Raw genomic sequence first — 25607 nt, forward strand, 5'->3', positions numbered from 1 at the left:
AGTGTTGAATAGTTTTCCTCATAAAATTTTGGAACTTCTCTTGTTAAACTTATGCTTACATATTTAATTTTGGTTTTTGCTTTTATAAATGAGGGCTTTTCTTTCCAAATGCTTTCTGACTGATTTGTCTATGAAAGCTATTGATTTATTTCCTGTAGATTCTTTTGATTTTTTAGGTACATAATCATATACTGTGAAAATTCCAATTTTTCCTTTCAGATTTTTGTGCTTCTAATTGCTTTCTCTTGTCTAATGGTGTGTGCAAATACCTTCAGCACAGTGTTAAATTGTAGTGGAGATGCTGGGCACTTTTACCTTGTTTCAGACTTTGGCGGGATATATGCTCATATGTCTCTATTAAATAAGATCCTGGTTTGGGCTAAGGTTTATATTTATTTATTTTATCATGTTGAGGAAGCATACCATCAATTCCTATACAATTCTGGTACTCTAATCATTACTTCTCTTTTTTTTTGGCTGAAACAGTTCTATAGAGGGAAACATTCCTTCATCATTTGTCTTTTTTCGTTTTTTAAACAGGGAGGACAATAGAGTTTTTTAAAGGGTTTAGACTAAAGATTTCCCCCTTCTTGTCAAATTTGTTTGAAGAAAATATTTGTACTATTTCACTTGAGAAGACAGTTTAGCTAATGTTTTTCTTAAACCAGTACAGCCATGGTTCATTTAAGGAAATCCCCCATGAGCTGCTAACTAATATGAAATGCTGCCATTATGGCTAAGAGCAGCCATCTGGATTGTGTAAACGTTTGCATAATTCTGGTGAGTCAGATGTTTGATTTTGAACCTGCATTTTATTTATTAGATTGCCCCAAATATAATAAATGTTTTAACATTTTATTTTAAAAGTATGGATATTGAATTTAGATAAGAAGACCTGTGTTGTGGTTTTGAGAATAAAGCATTCTTGTTTTCTTCCAATGAAAGGAAACCGACCATGCAGAAAAACAGTAGGCCTAGTGTTAGCTTCTGTACTTACCTAGAAGGTATTTTCATTAGCATTTGAGTGTTACTTAACAAGATTTTAATATTTTTATTACTATCGCATTCCTGTTTCTCTGCTGATACGTCCTATATTTTCAGGGCTTTTGTCTCCATAATGTTTTTAGGTTGCTATTTAATATACGTTGCAGGGAATTCCCTGGTGGTCCAGTCATAGGACTCGGCGCTTTCACCACGGGTGCCCAGGTTCGATCCCTGTTGGGGACACTAAGATCCTGTAAGCCGCACAGTGCAGCCAAAAAAGAATATAAATGTATTATATATATATATATATATATATATACACAATGCATACTCATACTAAATATATAACTGGTGATAGTAGGTAGTAGGGCAAGGGGTATTATTGTCAGGAGAAGTCAACCTGATATTGAAAATTTAGCTCAGTAAAATCTAAAAAATACTTAATTTCACAAGATAATAGAAAGTTGATTGTATATCTTATTTTACATTCATATTTAATGCTCAATTAGGCGTCCATCATTTCTCGTAAAAAAGAAGCCAAAGCTGAGGAACTTCAGGAGGCAAAGGAGAAGTTAGCCAACCTAGAGAGAGAAGTGTCAGCGAAGACAAATCAGACCCGTGAATTTGATGGCACCGAAGTTTTGAAGGGAGATGAAGTAAGTTGAGGTGTCTAATGGGACAAGGATATGAGTATTGTTTTTGTTTGAAACCATTAATTTTTTTTACTTTTTATTTTGACTGTCAATAATGAGAAGTTAATTTATTTTATGAAGCCTATTTATTTAAAACTGAAAGCTCTTTGCAGTAATATTGAGATATTCTTGATATATAATGATGGAGATTTTAGTGACTTTTATGAGATAATGTTCCAAATTTTCACTTTTTAATTAGGTGGATTTATATTGGATTTATTTATTATAAGTATTAAGCTATAAAGGTGAAACCAAATGAGTAGAAACTGACAGATAAGACAAATATTCATATTTTTTGATAAATATAATTCCATAAAGGGCTGAGAAAGTATCACTAAGTTACTTTGTCAGTAATGTGTAGTTGGCCAGTGGGACTGGCACCATAAAATGACTTTGTTGTAAATGCTTACAAATTTTAAAAATATAATTATGTCTTACATTGCTATCTACTTTACATTTTGAACAATGCTTTAACAGCTCTTATTTCACTTATCCTTCTGTCAGACTCATGAGATTAGTAGGACAAGTAATATTGTCATTTATAGACAAAATATAATCCCCATCTCCTTTTCATAAAGGAGCTCTTTTGCTCTTTCTTAGCTCAAGAAAGAGTGAATGACTGAAGCAAAATATCTTGCCTTTAGCTCAGTGCTTTTTTTTTTTTTAGCAAATCAAGTGCTAGGTCATATTTTATTTTATTTTATTTTATTTTATTTTATTTTATTTTATTTTTTGCGGTATACGGGCCTCTCACTGCTGTGGCCTCTCCCGTTGCGGAGCACAGGCTCTGGACGCACAGGCCCAGTGGCCATGGCCCACGGGCCCAGCCGCTCCGCGGCACGTGGGATCCTCCCGGACCGTGGCACGAACCCGTGTCCCCTGCATCGGCAGGTGGACTCTCAACCATTGCGCCACCAGGGAAGCCCAATACGTCATATTTTAATTCTTAAACATTGCCTCACTTTACCACCTCTAACAGCTTTTTTATTTTATATTAAGTACTAGCCCTCAGCAAAAGCTACTTTGAAAAGCTGCTCAGGTCCAAACTTCATTTTTGGCTTTGGAAAGTTATTGAATTCATACCGTTACAAATTGGCAATGAACCTTAACTATGCCAAACACAAATGAATTGTTTCCACAGCACCACTTTTCTCTGGTGCTTCTGATTGTAGCCTCCCAGTATGCCTTCTAGCTTATTGGGAAGTTAGTAGAATTCAGAAGTCAACACTTGATTGAAAAATTCCTTTGGCTTTCATAGAAAGGAACGAAATTGGGTCATTTGTAGAGACCTGGATGGATCTAGAGACTGTCATACAGAGTGAAGTAAGTCAGAAGGAGAAAAACAAATATTGTATATTAATGCATATATGTGGAACTTAGAAAAATGGTACAGATGAACCAGTTTGCAGGGCAGAAATTGAGACACAGATGTAGAGAACAGATGTATGGACACCAAGGGGGGAAAGTGGCGGGGGAGGGCGTGGTGGGTGGTGGTGGTGGTATGAATTGGGAGATTGGGATTGACATATATACACAAATATGTATAAAATAGATAACTAATAAGAACCTGCGGTACAAAAAAAAATTCCTTTGGCTTTTAACATCCACTTCCAGATTGCTTTAAGACATGGGAGTATTTTAAATGATACTTGGAAGCCAACGGAGTGTGCTTTGTGATATCCTTGCTATCCAGGAAAAAAATATTAATTATGCAGCAGTTTCGCTTTATAAGAGAACATGCTATCTCCTAGCATTTTAATTTTTTCTTAGGAAAATGCTGCCCATTTGACCAGAAATACCAATTGCTATGGCCATATTTGGCATGAATAGTGCTTATAATTCAGTATTAGATATCCCCTCTCTGCAAATGTGACGGAAAAGAACCTAGTGCCAAGCTATTAGCTTTTATCTTTGACAAATTATGGTGAATAGGAAAAGTATCTGATGACAGAAAAAGACACATTTTTTAAAGGGGAAAAAGATAACTTTGGATATGATGAGGTCAACTTAAGTTTTAAACAATGTTTGGTCAGAAACTAGAACAAATCAAGTAAATCATTTGGCAGTCACCTAAAAAACAGAAGGTATTGGGGAACATTAAGCCCAATTTTATAAAGAACAAATCTTGGTAGACCAATTTTGTTTTCTACTCTGATAAAGTGGTAGACCATATGGACAAAAGGGAGAAAGTTTGTTATCCTTAAAATTATATAATATAGCTGGACTTCACTAAGGTTTCATTTGGTATCACATGGTAATTACCAAAAAATCATGTCCTTTACCACCAATCTGTTAATGCAGTTGGTGAGAGGGTATCAAGAAATGGTAGCACGGTGTTTGAAAAGTATATTATGCCCGGAGTCACAAATAGGAGAATGAGGAAAGGGAGGGGTAACCTTTATTGAGCAATTTTTATATAAGGCTCTCTGCTAGATGATTGGCAAACATATATTTCTCTTCTTCTTGTAAGAGATATTATTGTTATTTCCATTTTACAATTAGTTGAAACTCAGGAAAAGTATAGATTTACACAACTAATAAGTGGCCAAGCAGGATCCAGGTCTCTCTCACCTGTTCCTATTGACCTTAAGCAAAATGACTTCTCCATCTGCAAAATGGGAGAAGTTGCTCTTCATTGTCGTTAGGAAGAACACATGAAATAATGGATGTCCAAGCTTCTGAGAAATTCAGAGGTTAAGTCAACATATAACATCTGGCATCTGAAAGTAATCATTCCTGTGGGCCCCATGTTACTGCATGTGGGAGAAGCAGGATAGTGGAATAACTAAGAGCGTGGTCTCTAGAACTTGGTTTGAGTGCAGATCCTGGCTTTGTCAGCCTATTAGCTGGGTGACTTTGGCCAGGTTCCTTAACCTCTTTGTATTCACATGTAAAATGTGACAGTTATTAGTATATACCGCCTAGAATTATTATTGTGTGGATTAAATGAGTTAATACCTGTTAAGTGCTTAGAATAGCACCAGGCACATACTAAGTGCTCAATAAGTATTAGCTCTTAATATTTTTATGTATTTATTTAACTGGATGAAGAATTTGAAAGTAAGTAATACAGTTTACAGCTTAAAAATTGATACTAGTATTTTCCAGATTGGGAGCAATTCAGTAGAAATAAGAATGAAATAGAGATAAAATAAATTGCACAGATTCAAGATGTGATGAGATAGCACTGAGTCATTTTAGCTGCCGTTCACCAAGCAATACCTGTGTGCTCAATCTTGAGCACTTTAAAAACATATCCTTGGGGCTTCCCTGGTGGCGCAGTGGTTAAGAATCTGCCTGCCAATGCAGGGGACACGGGTTCGAGCCCTGGTCCAGGAAGATCCCACATGCCATGGAGCACCTAAGCCCGTGCACCACAACTACTGAGCCTGCGCTCTAGAGCCTGTTAGCCACAACTACTGAGCCCACGTGCCACAACTACTGAAACCCACATGCCTAGTGCCCATGCTCTGCAACAAGAGAAGCCACCGCAATGAGAAGCCCGCACACCGCAACGAAGAGTAGCCCCCGCTCACCACAACTAGAGAAAGCCCGTACACAGCAACAAAGACCCAACGCAGCCAAAAATAAATAAATACGATAAATAAATTTATTTTTTAAAAAACCCATATCCTTGGCCTTTCTCACCTTCTGAGATGACCCACACTCTGGAGTGTGTTTCTAAGTAAATCTGCTTCTTACCTAAAAAATAAAAATAAAAACAGGGCTTCCCTGGTGGCGCAGTGGTTGAGAGTCCACCTGCTGATGCACGGGACGCGGGTTCGTGCCCCGGTCCGGGAAGATCCCACATGCCGCAGAGCGGCTAGGCCCATGAGCCGTGGCGGCTGAGCCTGCGTGTCCAGGGCCTGTGCGTCTGGAGCCTGTGCTCCGCAACGGGAGAGGCCACAACAGTGAGAGGCCCGCGTACCGCAAAAAAAAAAAAATAATAAAATAAATAAAATAAAAACAAAAATATATCCTTGGTGCTGGTTGCACAAGTTGCTGGTGCTGTGAATGCATTTAATGCCACAGAACTGTACACTTAAAAATAGTTAAAATGGTAAGTTTTACATTAAGTATATTTAACTACAATAAAACACACATACAACATATGCTAATTCATCCTCTCAAAAAGCCTATGAGGTAAATATTATCTCCATTTTATTATTGAGGAAATAGGCTTAGAGAAATTTAAGTAACTTGCCTGAAGTCACACAGTGAGTTGCAGAGCAAGGATTTGAATCCAAATCTGAATGCCTCAGCAGCTGTGCTCCTAAGTGAATGCTGAGCTATTCTTCAAGACACTATTAGAATGAGTTAATTTTAAGATTCATATTTGACTCTAAATAGGACCACATTGTAGACAGTCATTAACTGGAAACAAAAGCTTGCTAGAAACTTCATTCCTTGATTATCCATATGTAGATGTTTGATTAATCTTTTCTTGGAAAAATTTAGGAATGTGACTGTGTAAGGATAAATGTAACAAATACTATACATATAGTAATTTATATTCTTTTGTCATTTTCTCTTTAGAGGTGTGCATTTTGAAGTACATTTTGATGCTTCCTACTGCCATTAAAGTCAATATTCCAGATGTTACATTTTGTCTAAGAATTTTAGCTCTTTTGATTGCAGATGACAAGTGCTACGGTCATTTGTTCTTACTAGACTTTTTCATTTGTGTTCCCTTGATTTTTCTTATTAAAAAGATGAAGAGTCTAAAAATACTTCTTGCTTTTCTTATACTTTGGTTATCACTTTAACACTGTATTTTCATTGTATTGCCTTGTAGTCAATATACAGGAATAAGCACAGCAAAATCTTATTCTGCCAGACTTCTGACATAGGTAGGAATTTCTCAAACAGTTGCAATTATCTTCTTAGTAATGGAGATTTTCTTGCTGGTCTAGTCTATCTTGATTTCTTTCTCTTCAAACAAGTGTTTGGTAGGTGATAAAAAGGTTAAGTTTAGAGACTGCAGTTTCTGACATAACTGAAAATTTATAATAATATCTAACTCTCCTTTATATCAAGAAGTTTTCTATATTGGATTTAAATACATAATAAAGTATGAGTCTCATGGAATTGATATTCTCAAAGAATTTTGACTGCCTTCATCTCTGAGAGGAATCACCCCAAAATGCTATGGAACTTTGATCCTGACCTATTTATTATTCTTATCAATAACTGAGATTAATAATAATAAGTAATGTTTGTTATGTAATTACAACATGCCAGATACCATAATAGGTTTATTAGGTACATTATCTCATTTATTTCATTGAGGTATATGAGATAGATATGATTATTATTACTAGTTTTTACAAATAAGGAAACTACGGCACACAGAGGACTTATGCTAACTTATCCAAGGTCACATTGCTAGTAATTAGTGGTACCGTGATGTGAATTGCAGTAGTCTGGCTCCAGAACCCTTAATAATTTTCACATGACGTGACAGGAAGCTAGAAGGAATAGTCAATCTGAGATGATAGAATTGTGATTCAAAATCATCTTGGTAGTTAAAAACATTGTGCTTAAGCAAACAAAATGTCATTAATGGGATTATAAATAATAATGTCATAGAATCTGAGTTTTATCTGCTGCTCAAAAATCATCCAATAATAATGCAGCTTTAAAAAACAAAATGTTGGGAATTCCCTGGCGGTCCAGTTGTTAGGACTCGACGCTCTCACTGCCGGGGCCCAGGGTTCAATCCCTGGTCGGGGAACTAAAATCCCATAAGCTGCGTGGCTTGGCCAAAAAAAAAAAAATTTTTTTTAAATTATACTCTATTAATAAAAATATAATATCCCATTTACGTGAAATTATGCCTGGAATATTATTTTACATTTTTGGCTTCATGTTTTAAGAAAGACATAGTCAAGCCAGAGTCTAGATGAAGGTGACTAAAACAAATGAAAAGTCTGGAAACATTCACAGAAAGAATTAATTATGAATTAGCTGAGAACAAAACACTAAAGAAAGACATAATAGAACTGCATTTTAATATCACAAGGATTATGGAAAGGATGGCGTGCAGAAAAGAGTTAACATAGCAAGCCTGAAACTGCTATTCTTAGAAAAACTTGCTTGCAGGATTGGCCCTTGGCTGGCATCTGGGAGCTTGGATTTTAGAATTCCCACCATTCCTTGATAAGAATGGCTCACGTGCCTAAACTGTATGTACAGAGTGTGGTTTATGTTGAACACCTGCTTTCCTTCTTGGAGTCTGGAATTTTGGTATGGGCTAGGCAGAGTATGCCTACGTGACCAGCCCCTAGTAAAAACCCTGGGCGCTGAGTCTCTAATGAGCTTCCCTGGTTGGCAGTTGTAACACGTATTGTTACAACTCGCTGTTGGAGGAATTAAGGGAGAAGACTCTTGGAAGCTTGCCCCTGGTTTCCTCCTGACTTCACCCCATGTGCCTTTTCCTTTTGCTGGTTTTGCTTTGTACCTTTTCACTGTAATAAAACATAGCCAAGAATATGACTTTATGCTGAGTCCTGTGAGTTCTCCTAGCAAATCATTGAACCTGGGGATGGTCTTGGGGACCCCTGATACAGATGGATTAGTATTATTATTGTTTTTGGATGGAATGTTCTTTCTGGATCTATTAAATTCATCTGGTCTAATGTGTCATTAAGGCCAGTGTTTTCTTATTGATTTTCTGTCTAGATGAACTGTCTATTGATGTAGGTGGGTATTAAAGTCCCCTACTGTTATCGTGTTACTGTCAGTTTCTCCCTTTATGTTTGTTAATATTAGCTTTGTGTATTTAGGTGCTCCTATCTTGAATGTATCTATGATTGTTATATCTCCTTGTTGGATTGATCCCTTTACTATTATGTAATGTCCTTCTTCATCTCTTGCTGTAGTCTTTGTTTTAAAATCTATTGTGTCTGATATTAATATTACTACCTCAGCTTACTTTTTGTTTCCATTTGCATGGAATACCTTTTTCCATCCCCAAATCAAACTGAATTCAACAATACATTAAAAGAATCACACACCATGATCAAGTAGGATTTATTCCAGGGTATAAAAAATAATAATAATAAAATAAAATAGAATAATATTTTAAAAATCAGATTATACAAGTAATATCTGAATACATTTTCATGGTCTGAAAAGCAAACAATACACATAAAACAAAAGTCCCTATTGATTACCTCCTGTCCCCATTCCCAGTCCCTTAGACCCTTTTCCAAAGAGAAACCGCTGCCACCAGTTTTGTAAACCCTCTCAGTCCTTTCTCTGGAGATAGATACAGATATAGATAATACCGTTTTGTGAGTTTTTAAAAATATGAATGGTATTATACTGTGTGTATTGTGCAACTTGCTTTTAATAACACGTCTTAGAGATTTTTCCATGTCAGTAAATGAAGAGGCTATTCTCTAGAGGTTAAGAGGATCAACTCTGAAGCCAGAACACCTATGTGCAGATCTCACCTCTGCCACCTATTAGATGTTCAACCTAACAGTTAATTACAGCAGTTACCTAACTGCTCTGTGCCTCAGTTTCCTTATCTATAAAGTGGAGATAATAACAGTACTCACCTCATATGGTGGTTGTGAGGGCTAAATGAGTTAATACAACTTAGCAGTATACAACAGTGGCTGGCTTATAGGAAGCACTTCATAAATGCTACCTACAGTTATAATAATAATTATTATCATGTACTTTAAAATTTTTAATTGCTACATTGTGTTCTATAGAATGTATGTACCATTTCTTTATTCCATCCAAGGGCATACAAGAGCATCTGTTTCCTCTGTTATTTAAAACAGCACTTGATCCTCGGTCCTTTAATTGTTTATCATTCTGACAGTATTTCATTTTAATTTTCATTTTTCTTGATTAAGATTGAACATCTGTCCACATACATGTTTGGTCACTTATATTTCTTCTGTCGTTTGCCCTTTTATTGTCTTTCTTCATTTTTTTCTAATGGATTGAATGTATTTTCTTTTTATAAATTTTTTTTGTGGTACAAGTCACATAATATAAAACATACTATTTTAACCATATTTAACTGTACAGTTCAGTGGCACAAAGTACGCTCACATTTTTGTACTAATTGAATGTTTTTCCTTATCTGTTTCTCATATTTTTACCTATATTCTGGATTAATCTCGGTAATTGTTTTCTTCTAGTCTGTCATTTGTCTCTTAGCTTTGTATACGCTGTGTTTTGTCACACAGAGGGTTTTCTTCCCTGTTTTTTCCAAACAGCCTTATTGAGATATAATTAACATACAATAAACTGCATATATTTAAAGTACAAGTTGTTTCTGTTGTTCCATGCTATGATAACTGGGGGCTACTGTATTACATGGCAAATTTATGTTTCTGGTTAGGTATTTAAAAATAACTTTATATAATAAAATAAACAATTATGGTTAGGAGGAAGACTTACATATAAATAATTTTTCCTTATCAACTGAAGTACCAAGATATTTTAAATATTATCAATTTTCTAATGAAAAATTATGTATCTAGATTAGATTATACAGTTCTATTCAGGTTTTCTACACATTTACCAAGTGTCTTTTACATGCCAACTATTAAGTAAATGGTGGTGAGAAAGAGATATGGTCCTGCCATCACAGAGCTTAATGGTTTCTTAGGGGAGTCAGAAATTTAACAAGTGATCTTAAGTGAGCTGTATGTTAGAACACACATTAATGGAGTGGTATGGGAATACATTTCAGGGTTATGGGGTGTGAGCTGGGAAAACAGTAACATGGTATGATTCGTGGGATACATGCTACTTCAGCTCTTTCTGTTATCTTAAAATCATACTGATCACAGCAACCTTTTATTGACAACTCAGAGTCATAATTATGAACATTAACTATTATACTATGCTATAACACTGTTTTTCTATCTCCTCTCACACTGAATCCTGCATAAAGCAAGATATTTCTATGTAAACATTTTTATAACACTTCAAATTATGGAAAACTAAGGTCACTTAATATTAAAATTCTGTCCCAAAATATGAAGCTATCATAGCATGGAACAACAGCAACAATTTGTACTTTAAATACATGCAGTTTATTGTATGTTAATTATATCTCAGTAAATCTGGGAAAAAAAGGGAAGAAAACCCTCTGTGTGACAAAACACAGCACATGGTAGATATGATTTTTACCCATTCATAGGCAACAATCTGAGCCTGATGATTTTGTCTCACTTATGGAAGAGCAAAGAATAGAAGCACTTCTTGTAGTAGTGCTGCATAGCTACTGGTCTTTACCGTTTTCATCACCTTGGTACCTCTGAATCTCTGCATTAATTATTTGAAAAGCAAAACAAAAAATTAGCCCCAATGATGTCGTGCTAGTACCCTTCTCAGAACTGTGATTGAAATGAATGCATGCCTTTTGAGTCTGAAATTTTTTATAGCAACAAATGAACCTTTGGTTAATGTTCCATTGTCATTTCATGCATTGAAAGGTCACTCCTGGTTTATGGTGTACGGGTTTAGAGTTCGTTATGTTTTCTTCCCAAACCTTACAAGAAGCTCAGCTGTTTTGCAGTTAATGGCTACTTTTAAAATGTGCTTGATCAAATAATATGAATAAGCAGCTTAGGAAAGAGCCAACCAATTCATTCTACAGCTACTGACAGAAATCCTAGAGCTAAATTGCAAAGATTATGAAATCTTCTTTAAATACTTCAAAGAGAAGCACAATGAAGATAAGGGGATCCTGGCAAGATTAGCTGCAGCTGTCAGATTCTGAAAAATTAGGAATCAAATTTTGACACTTGTAATTGAATCATCCACCCTTCTAAGTGAGCCCAGGCAAACCTGTGATATTTTTAGAGCCTTTCAAATCACATTACACTCTTTAGAGTTCATAGCAGGACCTAAGGCCCCTAAAATTTCCCAGGAGATGGAACAAAACAGAATCAAATAAATTTGGCCCAATTCACTGTAATAGAAGTAGGGTATTATATATGCAGTTTAGGTAATCCCACAATGTTAACCCAAAACGTGAAAACTTTTCATAGAAATTTTTTTTGAGAGTTAACTGCTTGGACAGCAGTTGAAAACCCCATTAGAGATATAGTAACAGCTGTGTGGTGGTGATTTGATTTATAACAGAGGCAGGGAGACCTTGGATGGTATGATTACCTGTGTTTCCCAGATGGATGTTCCTGTACCACAAGTTTCTATTAAGACAGATTTCTCCTAGCATATATCATATTGCTTATTATAGACTCTCTCAAGAGAATCAGCAGTTAACTATCCACTACCATATGTGGGTAATTGCATTGTTTATGCTTGGCTTGGTGAGATTTTTCTAATTTAAAGTTGAAAACATAGTACTAACAGGTTGGAAAAAGGTTTGAGTAGTATTTGTATGTCTATATATATTGCACTTGTTATGATGGGTGATTTGAAAAGACTAACATTTTAGCAGAAAACAAAAGTTGCTTTAAAACATTTTTTCATGCCTTAAAACAAATAGCAACTCTGAGATGAGACTTCAGGGAGTCCAAATGATTTATGACATGAAGCATGACTTAAAAGATGGCCTTTTCAGGTTTTCTGCAAGTCTGAATTCAGACAAAATAGGAACACTGACAAATGGGCAAAAAAAATTATGGCCATTTGGGCATATTCGTTCTACTCTTGAACAGTTGGTGTTATCCATTCCATACTTAACTCTCTTGGGCCTATTTCTGTAGTTTTCTGTGCTTAAAAATCATTTGATGAAATACCTGACAAAGATGTGATTTAGTTAATAAGTGGAAAATAGCATGAATAGTGGACTAACAGGATTTGAGGACAGAAGTATTCATTCTATTCCAGTTTTTCTAACTTTCTGAACTTTGATGAGTTGTATTAATTTCTCTATAGGTTTCTTCCCTGTAAAAGGGGGGATAGTATTTTTTAAAAATGGTTCTTTGTGGTTCTGGACAATATAAAGTACTTATTGTATAAAGTCTTCACAGCTAATTACTGTGAAAATAGTTTCACACCAGATATTGAGTTGGAAATTTGCAACAGGAGCAGAGATTCTTGTTTCCACATAAATATCCAGAATGATGTCTGGAATCCAGTAATACTTTTGAGTTCCAGATAAGCTTGAAAAGCATTTGTAAATGGTTACATACTTAGGGAAATAAGCTGCCTTGTCCTTTTAAAAAGCTTGCCTAGATCATTACTATTAAACGTTCTAAAACATATTAAATGGGTAAAGGAGAAAGAAGATCTGTCAAATACCATTTTGATCACAGAGGAGCTGAGTCTGTAAAATTGGTTCTGAAGTCAGAAGCTAGCACTATTAAAACATTAATCTTACTGATCTCAGCATCTAAAATGGTGGCTGCTCTTTCATAAATGACAAATTTAGATTACAAATGTGTATTGGACCAAATGATTAGTAATAACTGCTATAGTGGGCCTTCCTGCACAATGGCAATCTTTATAGTTCACTTTCATGTCAAATTTGCTTGATTGGCCTGCTATAGTGCACTATTGAAAACTTTTTCCTTAATATTCCAAGGATTTATTGCTTATCTCCTATGCCAGAGTTCCTTTAAAATATTTTTTTAACTTAAATATTTAAGAAATAAATCTCAAAGAATTCACTCATAACCCTACCTGCCCAACACAACAGCTATTTTTATTTCTTCATTCTCTCCCAATCTTGGTTCATAGACATACATACAAACATTTTACATAGTTGTACTCAGAGTATGTAGATTTGTAGTTTCTTGCAGTAGTGATTGTTCTGTTTTAGTTCTAAAGAGCATTGTGTCACACCTAGACCTTTACTCTTCTGTTTGTTCTAATTACTTGACATTTCCTTGTTTCTTAGTATTTAGAAGGAACAGTAAATTATCTCATTTCCTAGGTACTTTTTAACTGTGTTCAAACAAAATGACAGATATTATTAATCATTATCCATTATTCAATTTTTATAGAACTTTAGTACGTTTTATAGATCTTATTTAAAAACCTCCCCAAGGTCACTTTAAGTGGTGGGGTCAGGATTTGAAATCATGTTTCTCTGACAACACAGCCCGTTGGTCTCAACAACTCTCTGAACTGCTTCTGTGACCCTGTTGTACTGCTCCTAGGACCTTTAATGATTAATTTATAAATTTGTGAATTTTTGCTCAGATAAGTTATTATTACACAGAATTATGAGTAAATTTAATTTTTAATACCCTAAGTCTGTTCAAAATAAAATCTATCAGCTGTTAGGTTTTTGTTGGTGATGGGCTTTTTTGGGGTGGATTGTTCTTTTAATCATAATTGTTTAGATTAATACAAATATGTAGTTTAAAAAGTAAAATGGGGGGCTTCCCTGGTGGCGCAGTGGTTAAGAATCTGCCTGCCAATGCAGGGGACACGGGTTCGAGCCCTGGTCCTGGAAGATCCCACATGCCGTGGAGCAACTAAGCCCATGCACCACAACTACTGAGCCTGCACTCTAGAGCCCACAAGCTACAACTACTGAGCCCACGCACCACAACCACTGAAGCCCGCGCGCCTAGAGCCCGTGCTCTGCAACAAGAGAAGCCACAGCAATGAGAAGCCCATGCATTGCGAGGAAGAGTAGCCCCCGCTTGCTGCAACTAGAGAAACCCCGTGCGCAGCAACGAAGACCCAACGCAGCCAAAAATAAATAAATAAATTTATGGAAAAAAAAAGTAAAACGGTATCAATATTCTTATGTATGTCTCCCAGTGACTATGAGCAAGGGTTTTTCCAGGGTAGTGTTCCGTTTCTTACCTTTTTTCACAATATGACACTTAAAGAAAATGGTTATTGTTTAGCATACTGAGGTAAAAGGATAAGGCTGCTTATAGCTGAGGATGACTGGCTTTGGAGTTCTTTATAATATCTTGCACATCTTGGCACACCCATAATATTTGTGCCACATGAGTATACTGGAGCATACCCCATTCAGGATGAACTGCCCTGGAACAGTGCTTCTCAAAGTGTGGTCTGAAGACCACTGTTAAGTCTACAAACTGTTAAGTTACTAATCCCCAACCATATAAATTAAGAGGAAGCATTTAGAAACGTTTATAGTAATTTGATATTGTATAGACATTTTTGTTATTTTATAAAAGTATCCAGTCCACAAATGGTTAGAAATTTTAAAAAACTGGTCCATCACCATAGCTAAGTGTGAGAAACCCTGCTGTTTGTGGGAGTGGAGTTGATGGGGAATGGGGTGAACACAGCTCAACTTTAGTAGGTATGCCAAGTTGTCTTCCAATCTATTGTCCTAAATTATGTATCCCTCACTCTCAGTGGTGTATAGGTGTGCTATTTCCTCCACATCTTCAACAACACTTAGTATTGAAGGACTTTTTAGTTTTGCTAACTGGGTGGGTATTACAATGGTATCTTATTGTGGTTTTAATTTGCATTACTAATTTGATTACAGATGAGGTCAAACGTCTTTTAATATGCTTATGGGCCATTTTGGATTTTCTTTTCTATGAAGTGACTATTCAAGTATTTTATCCATTTTTCTGTTGGATTATTTGCCTTTCTCTCATTGATTTGTAGGTTTAATTTATGTATTTTTGGATACAAATTCTTTATTGGATTAATGTGTTGTAAATATATTTTCCCAACTTGTGACTTATATTCTTAATATCTTAATATATATTTTGATGAACAAAAGTTCTCAATTTTAGCAAAGTCAAGTTTATCAACATCTGTTTACAGTTTGTGCTTTTTTTGTGTTTTATTTAATAAATCCTTTACTATCTCAATAATCATAGTAATATTTTCCTATATTCTAGAGCTTTCATTCTGTCTTTCACATATAAGTCTGTAATCCAGTTGGAATTGATTTTTATGCGTTATGAAGTAAGGGGTCCAATGATTGAATATTCTATTCTTTTTTTAAATTGAAGTATAGTTGTTAGTCTCAGTGTTAGTTTCAGTTGTACAGCAAAGTGATTCAGTTATGTATATATTTTTCAGATTCTTTTCCATTATAGGTTATTACAAGATATTAAATACATTTCCCTGTGCTATACAGTAAATCCATGTTATCTATTTTATATATAGTGGTGTGTACCTGTTAATTCCATAGTCCTAATTTACCATGCCCCCTTCCCCTTCAGTAATCATAAGTTTGTTTTCTGTGTCTACAAGTCTGTTTCTGTTTTGTAAATGAGTTCATTTGTATCATATTTTAGTTTCCACATGTAAGTGATATCATATGATATTTGTCTTTCTCTGTCTGACTTACTTCACTTAGTATGATAATCTCTAGGTCCATCCATGTTGCTGCAAATGGTAGTATTTCATTCTTTGGTATTCATAGTATTTCATTCTATGGCTGAGTAATATTCCATCATGTATATATACCACATCTTCTTTATCCATTAATCTGTTGATGGACGCTTAGGTTGCGTCCATGTCTTGGCTATTGTAAATACTGCTGCTATGAACAGTGGGGTGCATGTGTCTTTTAGTTAAATTTATTTATTTATTTTTGGCTGCATTGGGTCTTCGTTGCTGTGTGGGGGCCCCCTCTAGCTGCAGTGAGTGGGGGAGCTACTCTTCGTTGCAGTGTGTGGGCCTCTCACTGCGGTGGCCTCTCCTGTTGCGGAGCACGGGCTCTAGGTGCGTGGGCTCAGCAGTTGGGTCTTGTGGGCTCTAGAGCACAGGCTCAGTAGTTGTGGCACACGGGCCTAGCTGCCCCGTGGCATGTGGGATCCTCCCGGACCAGGGCTTGAACCTGTGTCCCCTGCACTGGCAGGCGGACCCTCAACCACTGAGCCACCAGGGAATCTGCATGTGTCTTTTTGAATCAGAGTTTCCTCTGGATATATACCCAGGAGTGGGATTGCTGGATCATATGGTAACTCTATTTTTAGTTTTTTATGGAACCTCCATACTGTTCTCCATAGTGGCTGCACCAATTTACATTCCCACCAACAGTGTAGGAGGGTTCCCTTTTCTCCACACCCTCTCCAGCATTTATTATTTGTAGACTTTTTGATGATGGCCATTCTAACTGGTGTGAGGTGATACCTCATTGTAGTTTTGATTTGCATTTCTCTAATTAGCGATATTGAGCATCTTTTCATGTGCCTGTTGGCCATCTGTATGTCTTCCTTAGAGAACTGTCTATTTAGGTCTTCTGCCCATTTTGTGATTGGATTTTTGTGTTTTTTAATATTGAGCTGTATGAGCTGTTTGTATATTTTAGAAATTAAGCCCTTGTCAGCTGCATCATTTGCAGATATTTTCTCCCATTCCATAGGTTGTCTTTTCATTTTGTTTATGGTTTCTTTTGCTGTGCAAAAGCTTATAAGTTTGATTAGGTCCCATTTGTTTCTTTTACTTCTTTTGCCTTGAGAGACTGAACTAAGAAAACATTGCTACAGTTTACGTCAGCGAATGTTTTGCCTATGTTCTCTTCTATAAGTTTTACGGTGTCATGTCTTATATTTAAGTCTTTAAGCCATTTTGAGTTTATTTTTGTGTATGGGGTGAAGGCTGGGGTAATACAGCTCTCCAGCTTTCCCAACACCACTTCCTGAAGAGATTGTCCCTTCTCCATTGTATATTCTTGCCTCCTTTGTTAAAGATTAATTGACCATAGGTGTGTGAATTTATTTCTGGACTCTCTATTCTGTTCTACTGATCCATATGTCTTTTTTTGTGCCAATACCATGCTGTTTTGATTACTGTAGCTTTGTAGTATTGTCTGTAGTCTGGGAGGGTTATGCCTCCAGTTTAGTTCTTTTTCCTTAGGATTGCTTTGGCAATTCAGGATCCTTTGTAGTTCCACATAAATTTTAGGATTATTTGTTCTAGTTCTGTGAAAAATGTCATGGGTAATTTAATAGGGATTGCATTGAATCCATAGATTGCTTTGGGTAGTATGGCCATTTTAACAATATTGATTCTTGCAATCCAAGAGCTTGGGATACCTTTCTGATTTTTGGAATCATCTTCAGTTTCCTTTTTCAATGTTTTATAGTTCTCAGCGTATAGGTCTTTCACCTCCTTGGTTAGGTTTATTCCTAGGTTTTTTTTTTTTTTTTTGGATGTGATTTAATTTTATTTTCTTATTTATTTTATTTATTTGGCCATACCACATGGCTTGTAGGATCTTAGTTCCCTGACCTGGGATTGAACCTGGCCCCTTGGCAGTGAAAGCGTGGAGTCCTAACCACTGGACTGCCAGGGAATTCCCTTGACATGATTTTAAACAGAATTTTTTTTTTTTACTTTCTCTTTCTGATATTTCATTGTTAGTGTAAAAAAATACAACAGATTTCTGTATATTAATCTTGTATTCTGCTACCTTGCTGAATTCACTGATGAGTTCTAATAATTTTTGTGTGAAGTCTTTAGGGTTTTCTATGTAGAGTATCATGTCACCTACATATAATGACAATTTTACCTCCTCCCTTCCAATTTGGTTACCTTTTATTTCTTTTTCTTGTCTGATTGCTGTGGCTAAGACTTCCAATACTATGTTGAATAAAAGTGGTGAGAGTGAGCATACTTGTTCCAGAATTTAGTGGGAAGTCTTTCAGCTTCTGGTTGTGGGTTTGTCATAAATGGGTTTATTATGTTGAGATATGTCCCCTTCTTTACCCACTTTGGTGAGAATTTTTTATCATGAATGGATATTGAATTTTATCAGATGCTTTTTCTACATCTATTTAGATGATCATGTGGTTTTTGTCTTTTCTTTTGTTGATGTGGTGTATCACATTGATTGATTTGCATATGTTGAACCATCCTTGCATCCCTGGAATGAATCGAACTTGATCATGGTGTATGATCCTTTTTACGTGTTGTAGGATTTGGTTTGCTAATGAGTATTCTATTCTTTTTCCTCAGATTTATCATGCCAGCAATGTACATAAACAAAATCCCTTTGAGATCGTTAATAAAGCGTTCCTAAGACCCAAAAGTTTGAAAATCACTATTACAGATCCACAAGAAAGGCTCCAATTAAAAAATGAGCCAAAGACAGGCATATCATTTTAAAAAATCCACACAAATGCACAATTAACATGGCAAAAAGTGAAGTTCCCTAATAAAGAAATGCAAACAAAATATAAGATACTATTCTGCTTATTAAATTGACAATTATAAACAGTACTATAAATAGCCTTTGAAGGGCAGTTTGGCAGAAGGTATCAAAACCCAATAAAAATAAAAAAAATAAAACTAAGTTAAAGGTAAAAAAAAATTTCCTTCTGACCATTTTTGGGAGTATGGCCTATAGAAATTATTAAGAATGTGTCTCAAGATTTAGCTTCAATATTTTTATCATGGTTTTTTTTTCAATAATCTGAAAGTTCAAAAATAACCTAAAATCCAAATGATAGTTAGAAAAAGCTTCCAATGGAAGAAAATCATGGATAATGCATTTTTTTCCCTCTAATTCCTCTAATTCAGTCTAAGGTAATGGAACTCTTAGAGTGCTTTGATGGCCACCTATTGCTTAATTTTATGGAACTGTCATTAATCTGACCCTGAGTCCCTTTCCCCTAGGTAGTTTGTCCAGTGAATGCCAAATAATAACCAATCAGCATAGAGCACATTGAGTAATCGGTAGGTTTGTTCTTTCACCAAAAACATTTATAGCTTTTAGCTTTTAAAAATAGTTCCAGAGCACAGCAAGATAGAGAAGGGGAAGATTGGCCTAGATAATACAGAGGATAGCAGATGAACAGGATTGATTTCATTTTGGGCACTTTGCCCAGGACACTTTTAATAGAACATATAGTTAGTCTGGGGATTCTGAATCGGTGGTTATGTCAGGCTTACACATTTATTCTTTAAAAGGAAAAATTGCAAGTAATTAGATTCTAGGTACATTGGTATGACTAAATTTTTTAAACTGTTTCTGTAATACAGCCGTTGATAATTTGCTTTTTGTGGGCTGGATTCCTTAATATTGAAACTAACTCAGTCATGAATAGAAAAATATTTTGAACTTCTTTCCTCTAAAACACAATGTGTTCCTCATTTCTTTCAAAGTTTAAGTCAAGTTTAAAAAAGATGTCTAGGGCTTCCCTGGTGGCGCAGTGGTTGAGAGTCCGCCTGCCGATGCAGGGGACATGGGTTTGTGCCCCGGCCCGGGAAGATCCCACATGCCGTGGAGCAGCTGGGCCCGTGAGCCATGGCCGCTGAGCCTGCGCGTCCGGAGCCTGTGCTCCGCAACAGGAGAGGCCACAACAGTGAGAGGCCCACGTACCGCAAAAAAAAAAAAAAAAGATGTCTAAACTAGGAATTAGAGGGTTATTTTTATGTGAAGAATTTTTAATCTTACTATTTTTAAGGACTTTGTGTATTCAGGAATCAATCAAGCCTTTAAGAAAAAAAACCTAAATTTTAGAAATGTTCTCCTTCCTATTTTGCTACCTTACAATTTATAATTACTGACCTTAGATTTAGCCTTTAAAATTAGGAGGTAAAATACCGTATGATAATAGAGCTTGCATTGGGGTAGTGGCTTTGAGTGAATTTTTTCCGTTTTCTAAAATTTCAGTAATACATTCATTACTTTTATTATTTATAAAATTATTTATAACCCCCCCAATTATCCTTGTAAAGAATTGGGCATTTAAAAGGCTAAGATTATCAAAGAATTTTCTCATATTAGGTAATATGGAGGCTTACTTTTGTTTTGAAGTGATGAGTTTAAGTATAATAAGCCAGATTCTTACTATGGACATTTTAAAAATAATGTAGTTAATAAAAGGTTGGAGCAGAAAAAAATACTTTATGTAGTAAAAATTCTTAGTACTAATGGTACATAAGAGAAAGTGATTTTTTTTTAATGTGTTATGTTCTGTTTCAGAAATACAGAAAATTTTCACGTTTGCTTCTCATATTGAGCAATACTTTTAATGAGCCAGTGCCTTGGGACCTTTACACCTGCTGTTTCCTCTACTTGGAATGCTCTTCCTTGCTTCTTCGTCCTTCCTCTTATGTATTCCTGCTACTTCAGTCTTGGCTTAAATTATTTTTGAGAAACTTGTCAAAACCCACCTCCCTAAAATCCAACCCCACATTTCCTACCTTCATCACAACCCAGTTTAAACTCCTGTTATTTATTCTCAGGGCCCCTTCACTGCTTCATAATGTTCACCATGGTTGTGAACATCAATTCAATGTTTATTTCCCCCACTATTCCTTAAGCTTGATGAGGGCAGGACATGTGAGCATCTTTAGCATTGTATTCTCTGCGTCTGGCACAGTGCCTAGTACATAATAGTTAATAAATAGTACTTGTCAAATGAATTCCTTTAAATATTCACTTCACTTGTTTTTCCAAACTCTTGTTGGTATTATTTAATAACAGAGTCTTTCCATTAGAGTAGTTATAACTTTAATATCATTAGTAGGTAAATAGCTGAATTAAGCAACTATGAGTTCCCACTAATTTGGAATATTTTTAGCTTTTTAACATTTGGGATGAACTTCAGATGCTTCTTAGGGTATATGGTCACAGTACCTTTCTTAAATGATAAATAGTAGCTACAAGTGTTGACTATTCTGGTTGGCTATTTTAACCCCAGTAGATCCAGTGCCACCAAAATAGTACAGTACATGAGAGCTATCATAATAAGACCACAACCAGAAATGGTCTTCTACTTCCTTCTTCTTCTTTTTTAATATTTATTTATTTATTTATTATGGCTGCGCCAGATCTTAGTTGCGGCATGCAGACTTCTTAGTTGCAGCATGCATGCGGGATCTAGTTCCCTGACCAGAGATTGAACCCCGGCCCCCTGCATTGGGAGCATGGGGTGTTACCCACTGAACCACCAGGGAAGTCCCTTCTTCTTTTTAACCTTTTTACTTTTATAGTGTTGAAGTTTCTGTTTTCCTAATCCTTATTTGTAAAGCCCCAAATAAATAGCTTTTGTATAATGATTTACAGTGTTTAATGGGTCCAAAAAATAAAAACATACACAAAATATTTTAACTGAACAGTCTTTCCAACTTTTCTAATAAGACTAATATTATGTACTTGTGACCCACATGTAGGATGGTAGAAAAGAAAATTTTTCTAATACACTGAGGTTATATATATTTAGCAACTACTTTTCTACTTATTAAACTACATGTTATGTTCTTTTACAGTTCAAACGATATGTCAGTAAACTTCGAAGCAAGAGTACAGTTTTCAAAAAGAAGCATCAGATAATAGCTGAATTTAAAGCTGAATTTGGTCTCTTGCAGAGGACAGAAGAACTTCTTAAGCAACGTCATGAAAATATTCAACATCAACTGGTAATACAGTGTTATCTTGGGGTTCTAAAAGTACAAATGCCAGGAGGTTTATAGGTTATAGCTTTTTACTGAGGTCATTGTTTTTATTAGAAAAACCATAAAATTATTCATTTTCTCTGATTAATTACAGAGATGACATAAAAGCTGATTTTTTGTATTTTACTGTAGCAGTAGGCACTAACTTTTTTATGTGTTCTGACTTTGGGGTAATTAATAGAAGTTGAATTCTATTAAGTAGGTTTTTCTTTTGGTTAGCTAGTTAATATGACCAAAATGATCATACCAAGAGATTGACTGTAAAATAATTTATTTATCGTGGCCTGCTGGACAGAAATCTAAGCAGCCACTTCCATGGAGCTTTGGAAAGAAGTATCCAGGGAGGGTTCTGTATGGAAGTTTGCCTGCAGGCTTGTTCCTTATATACTTGTGCCTTGGTTGTCAGAAAAAAGTTAAACCCAGAGAAATCCCTCTAGCAGCAAAGCTATTCTCATCGTGGGTACCAGTTCCTCTGAGTTTTCTTGATTTGGCTTTTTTTTTTTCTTTTACCCATGGGGAAATTATTTCATCAGGATGTTGGCTTACCAGCTAGCAATAATCTGGTAGAGGTGAATGAAATTTGAACCAGTTGTAATTAGCTGGCAATATGAACTTTTCTGTCTCATGCTGTTGAATATTGTTTGCTTCTAGGGAACTTAAGGTTGAAAATTTACAGTGCATCAAACATAGATTCTAACAGCACTAAACATAGATTGTAACAGCACTTTTAAAATTGATATGTAGTAACTGCATTATTGCTCACTTTAAAATATTTTCTCATTTTCATTGTGATTTCTTTGACCTATGGTCATTGCTTAAAACCAAACATTTGGGGGTTTTCTAGTTACCTTTCTGTTATTCATTTCTAGCTTATTTCCGCTGTAACCAGGAAACATACTCCGTGATTTCAGTCCTTTGAAATTTTTGAATGTTGCATTATGGCCCAGCATGTGGTCTGTTTTGATCATTTTTCCATGTGCAGTTGAGAAGAATATATATCCTGCAGTTGTGGGGGATGGTGTTCCATAAAAGTCAATTCAGTCCAGTATGTTAACCATGATACTCAAATCTTCCATGTTTTTTTTTTTTAACATTGTTATTGGAGTATAATTGCTTTACAATGGTATGTAGTTTCTGCTTTATAACAGAGTGAATCAGCTATACATATACATATATCCCCATATCTCCTGCCTCTTGTGTCTCCCTCCCACCCTCCCTATCCCACCCCTCTAGGTGCTCATAAAGCACGGAGCTAACCTCCCTGTGCTATGCGGCTGCTTCCCACTAGCTATCGATTTTACATTTGGTAGTGTATATATGTCCATGCCACTCTCTCACTTCATCCCAGCTTACCCTTCCCCCTCCCCGTGTCCTCAAGTCCATTCTCTACATCTGCGTCTTTATTCCTGTCCTGCCACTATGTTCTTCAGAACCTTTTATTTTTCTTTATGATTCCATATATATGTGTTAGCATACGGTATTTGTTTTTCTCTTTCTGACTTACTTCACTCGGTGTGACAGACTCTAGGTCCATCCACCTCACTACAAATAACTCAATTTCGTTTCTTTTTATGGCTGAGTAATATTCCATTGTATATATGTGCCACATCTTCTTTATCCATTCATCTGTGAATGGATACTTAGGTTGCTTCCATATCCTGGCTATTGTAAATAAAGCTGCAATGAACATTCTGGTACATGACTCTTTTTGAATTATAGTTTTCTCAGGGTATATGCCCAGTAGTGGGATTGCTGGGTTGTATGGTAGTTCTATTTTTGGTTTTTTAAGGAACCTCCATACTGTTCTCCATAGTGGCTGTATCAATTTACATTCCCACCAACAGTGCAAGAGGACTCCCTTTTCTCCACACCCTCTCCAGCATTTATTGTTTGTAGGTTTTTTGATGATGGCCATTCTGACTGGTGTGAGGTGATACCTCATTGTAGTTTTGATTTGCATTTCTCTAATGATTAGTGATGTTGAGCATTCTTTCACGTGTTTGTTGGCTATCTGTATATCTTCTTTGGAGAAATGTCTATTTAGGTCTTCTGCCCATTTTTAAATTGGGTTGTTTGTCTTTTTGATATTGAGCTGCATGAGCTGCTTGTAAATTTTGGAGATTAATCCTTTGTCAGTTGCTTCATTTGCAAATATTTCCTCCCTTTCTGAGGGTTGTCTTTTCGTCTTGTTTATGGTTTCCTTTGCTGTGCAAAAGCTTTTAAGTTTCATTAGGTCCCATTTGTTTATTTTTGTTTTTATTTCCATTACTCTAGGAGGTGGGTCAAAAAGGATCTTGCTGTGATTTATGTCATAGAGTGTTCTGCCTATGTTTTCCTCTAAGAGTTTTATAATGTCTGGCCTTAGTCTTTTTTAGTCTTTTAGTCTTTAATTTTAGTCTTTAATCCATTTTGAGTGTATTTTTTGTGTACGGTGTTAGGGAGTGTTCTAATTTCATTCTTTTACATGTAGCTATCCAGTTTTCCCAGCACCACTTATTGAAGAGGCTGTCTTTTCTCCATTGTATATTCTTGCCTCCTTTATCAAAAATAAGGTGACCATATGTGTGTGGGTTTATCTCTGGGCTTTCTATCCTGTTCCATTGATCTATATTTCTGTTTTTGTGCCGGTACCATACTGTCTTGATTACTGTAGCTTTGTAGTATAGTCTGAAGTCAAGGAGCCTGATTCCTCCAGCTCCGTTTTTCTTTCTCAAGGTTGCTTTGGCTATTCGGGGTCTTTTTGTTTCCATACAAATTGTGAAATTTTTTTGTTCTAGTTCTGTGAAAAATGCCAGTGGTAGTTTGATAGGGATTGCATTGAATCTGTAGATTGCTTTGGGTAGTATAGTCATTTTCACAATGTTGATTCTTCCAATCCAAGAACATGGTATATCTCTCCATCTGTTTGTATCATCTTTAATTTCTTTCATCAGTGTCTTATAGTGTTCTACATACAGGTCTTTTGTCTCCCTAGGTAGGTTTATTCTTAGGTATTTTATTTTTATTGCAATGGTAAATGGGAGTGTTTCCTTAATTTCTCTTTCAGATTTTTCATCATTAGTGTATAGGAATGCAAGAGATTCCTGTGCATTAATTTTGTATCCTACTACTTTACCAAATTCATTGATTAGCTCTAGTAGTTTTCTGATAGCGTCTTTAGGATTCTCTCTGTATAGTATCATGTCATCTGCAAACAGTGACAGCTTTACTTCTTCTTTTCTGATTTGGATTCCTTTTATTTATTTTTCTTCTCTGATTGCTGTGGCTAAAACTTCCAAAACTATGTTGAATAATAGAATAATAGTGGTGAGAGTGGGCAGCCTTGTCTTGTTCCTGATCTTAGTGGAAATGGTTTCAGTTTTTCACCATTGAGAATGATGTTGGCTGTGGGTTTGTCATATATGGCCTTTATTATGTTGAGGTGAGTTCCTTCTATGCCTACTTTTGGAGGGTTTTTATCATAAATGGGTGTTGAAGTTTCCAAAGCTTTTTCTGCATCTCTTGAGATTATCATATGGTTTTTATCCTTCAATTTGTTAATACGATGTATGACATTGATTGATTTGTGTATATTGAAGAATCCTTGCATTCCTGGGATAAACCCCACTTGATCATGGTGTATGA

General features: G+C 35.7%; 1 protein-coding gene across 1 annotated transcript in view; it reads left to right on the forward strand.

The window, feature by feature from the left end:
- IFT81 (intraflagellar transport 81) overlaps positions 1 to 25607 on the forward strand; it is an 85979-nt gene that overhangs the window by 28435 nt on the left and 31937 nt on the right. Inside the window, exons 11-12 of the mRNA XM_022597811.2 lie at positions 1494 to 1640; positions 21798 to 21947. Of these exons, the coding sequence (XP_022453519.1) occupies positions 1494 to 1640; positions 21798 to 21947 (297 nt within the window). The remainder of the gene's footprint in view (positions 1 to 1493; positions 1641 to 21797; positions 21948 to 25607) is intronic.

This window comes from Delphinapterus leucas, chromosome 14 (genome assembly GCF_059928025.1).
Source record: "Delphinapterus leucas isolate spDelLeu-1000000601 "Yukka" chromosome 14, BTC_Dleu_Yukka2, whole genome shotgun sequence".
NCBI lineage: Eukaryota > Metazoa > Chordata > Mammalia > Artiodactyla > Monodontidae > Delphinapterus > Delphinapterus leucas.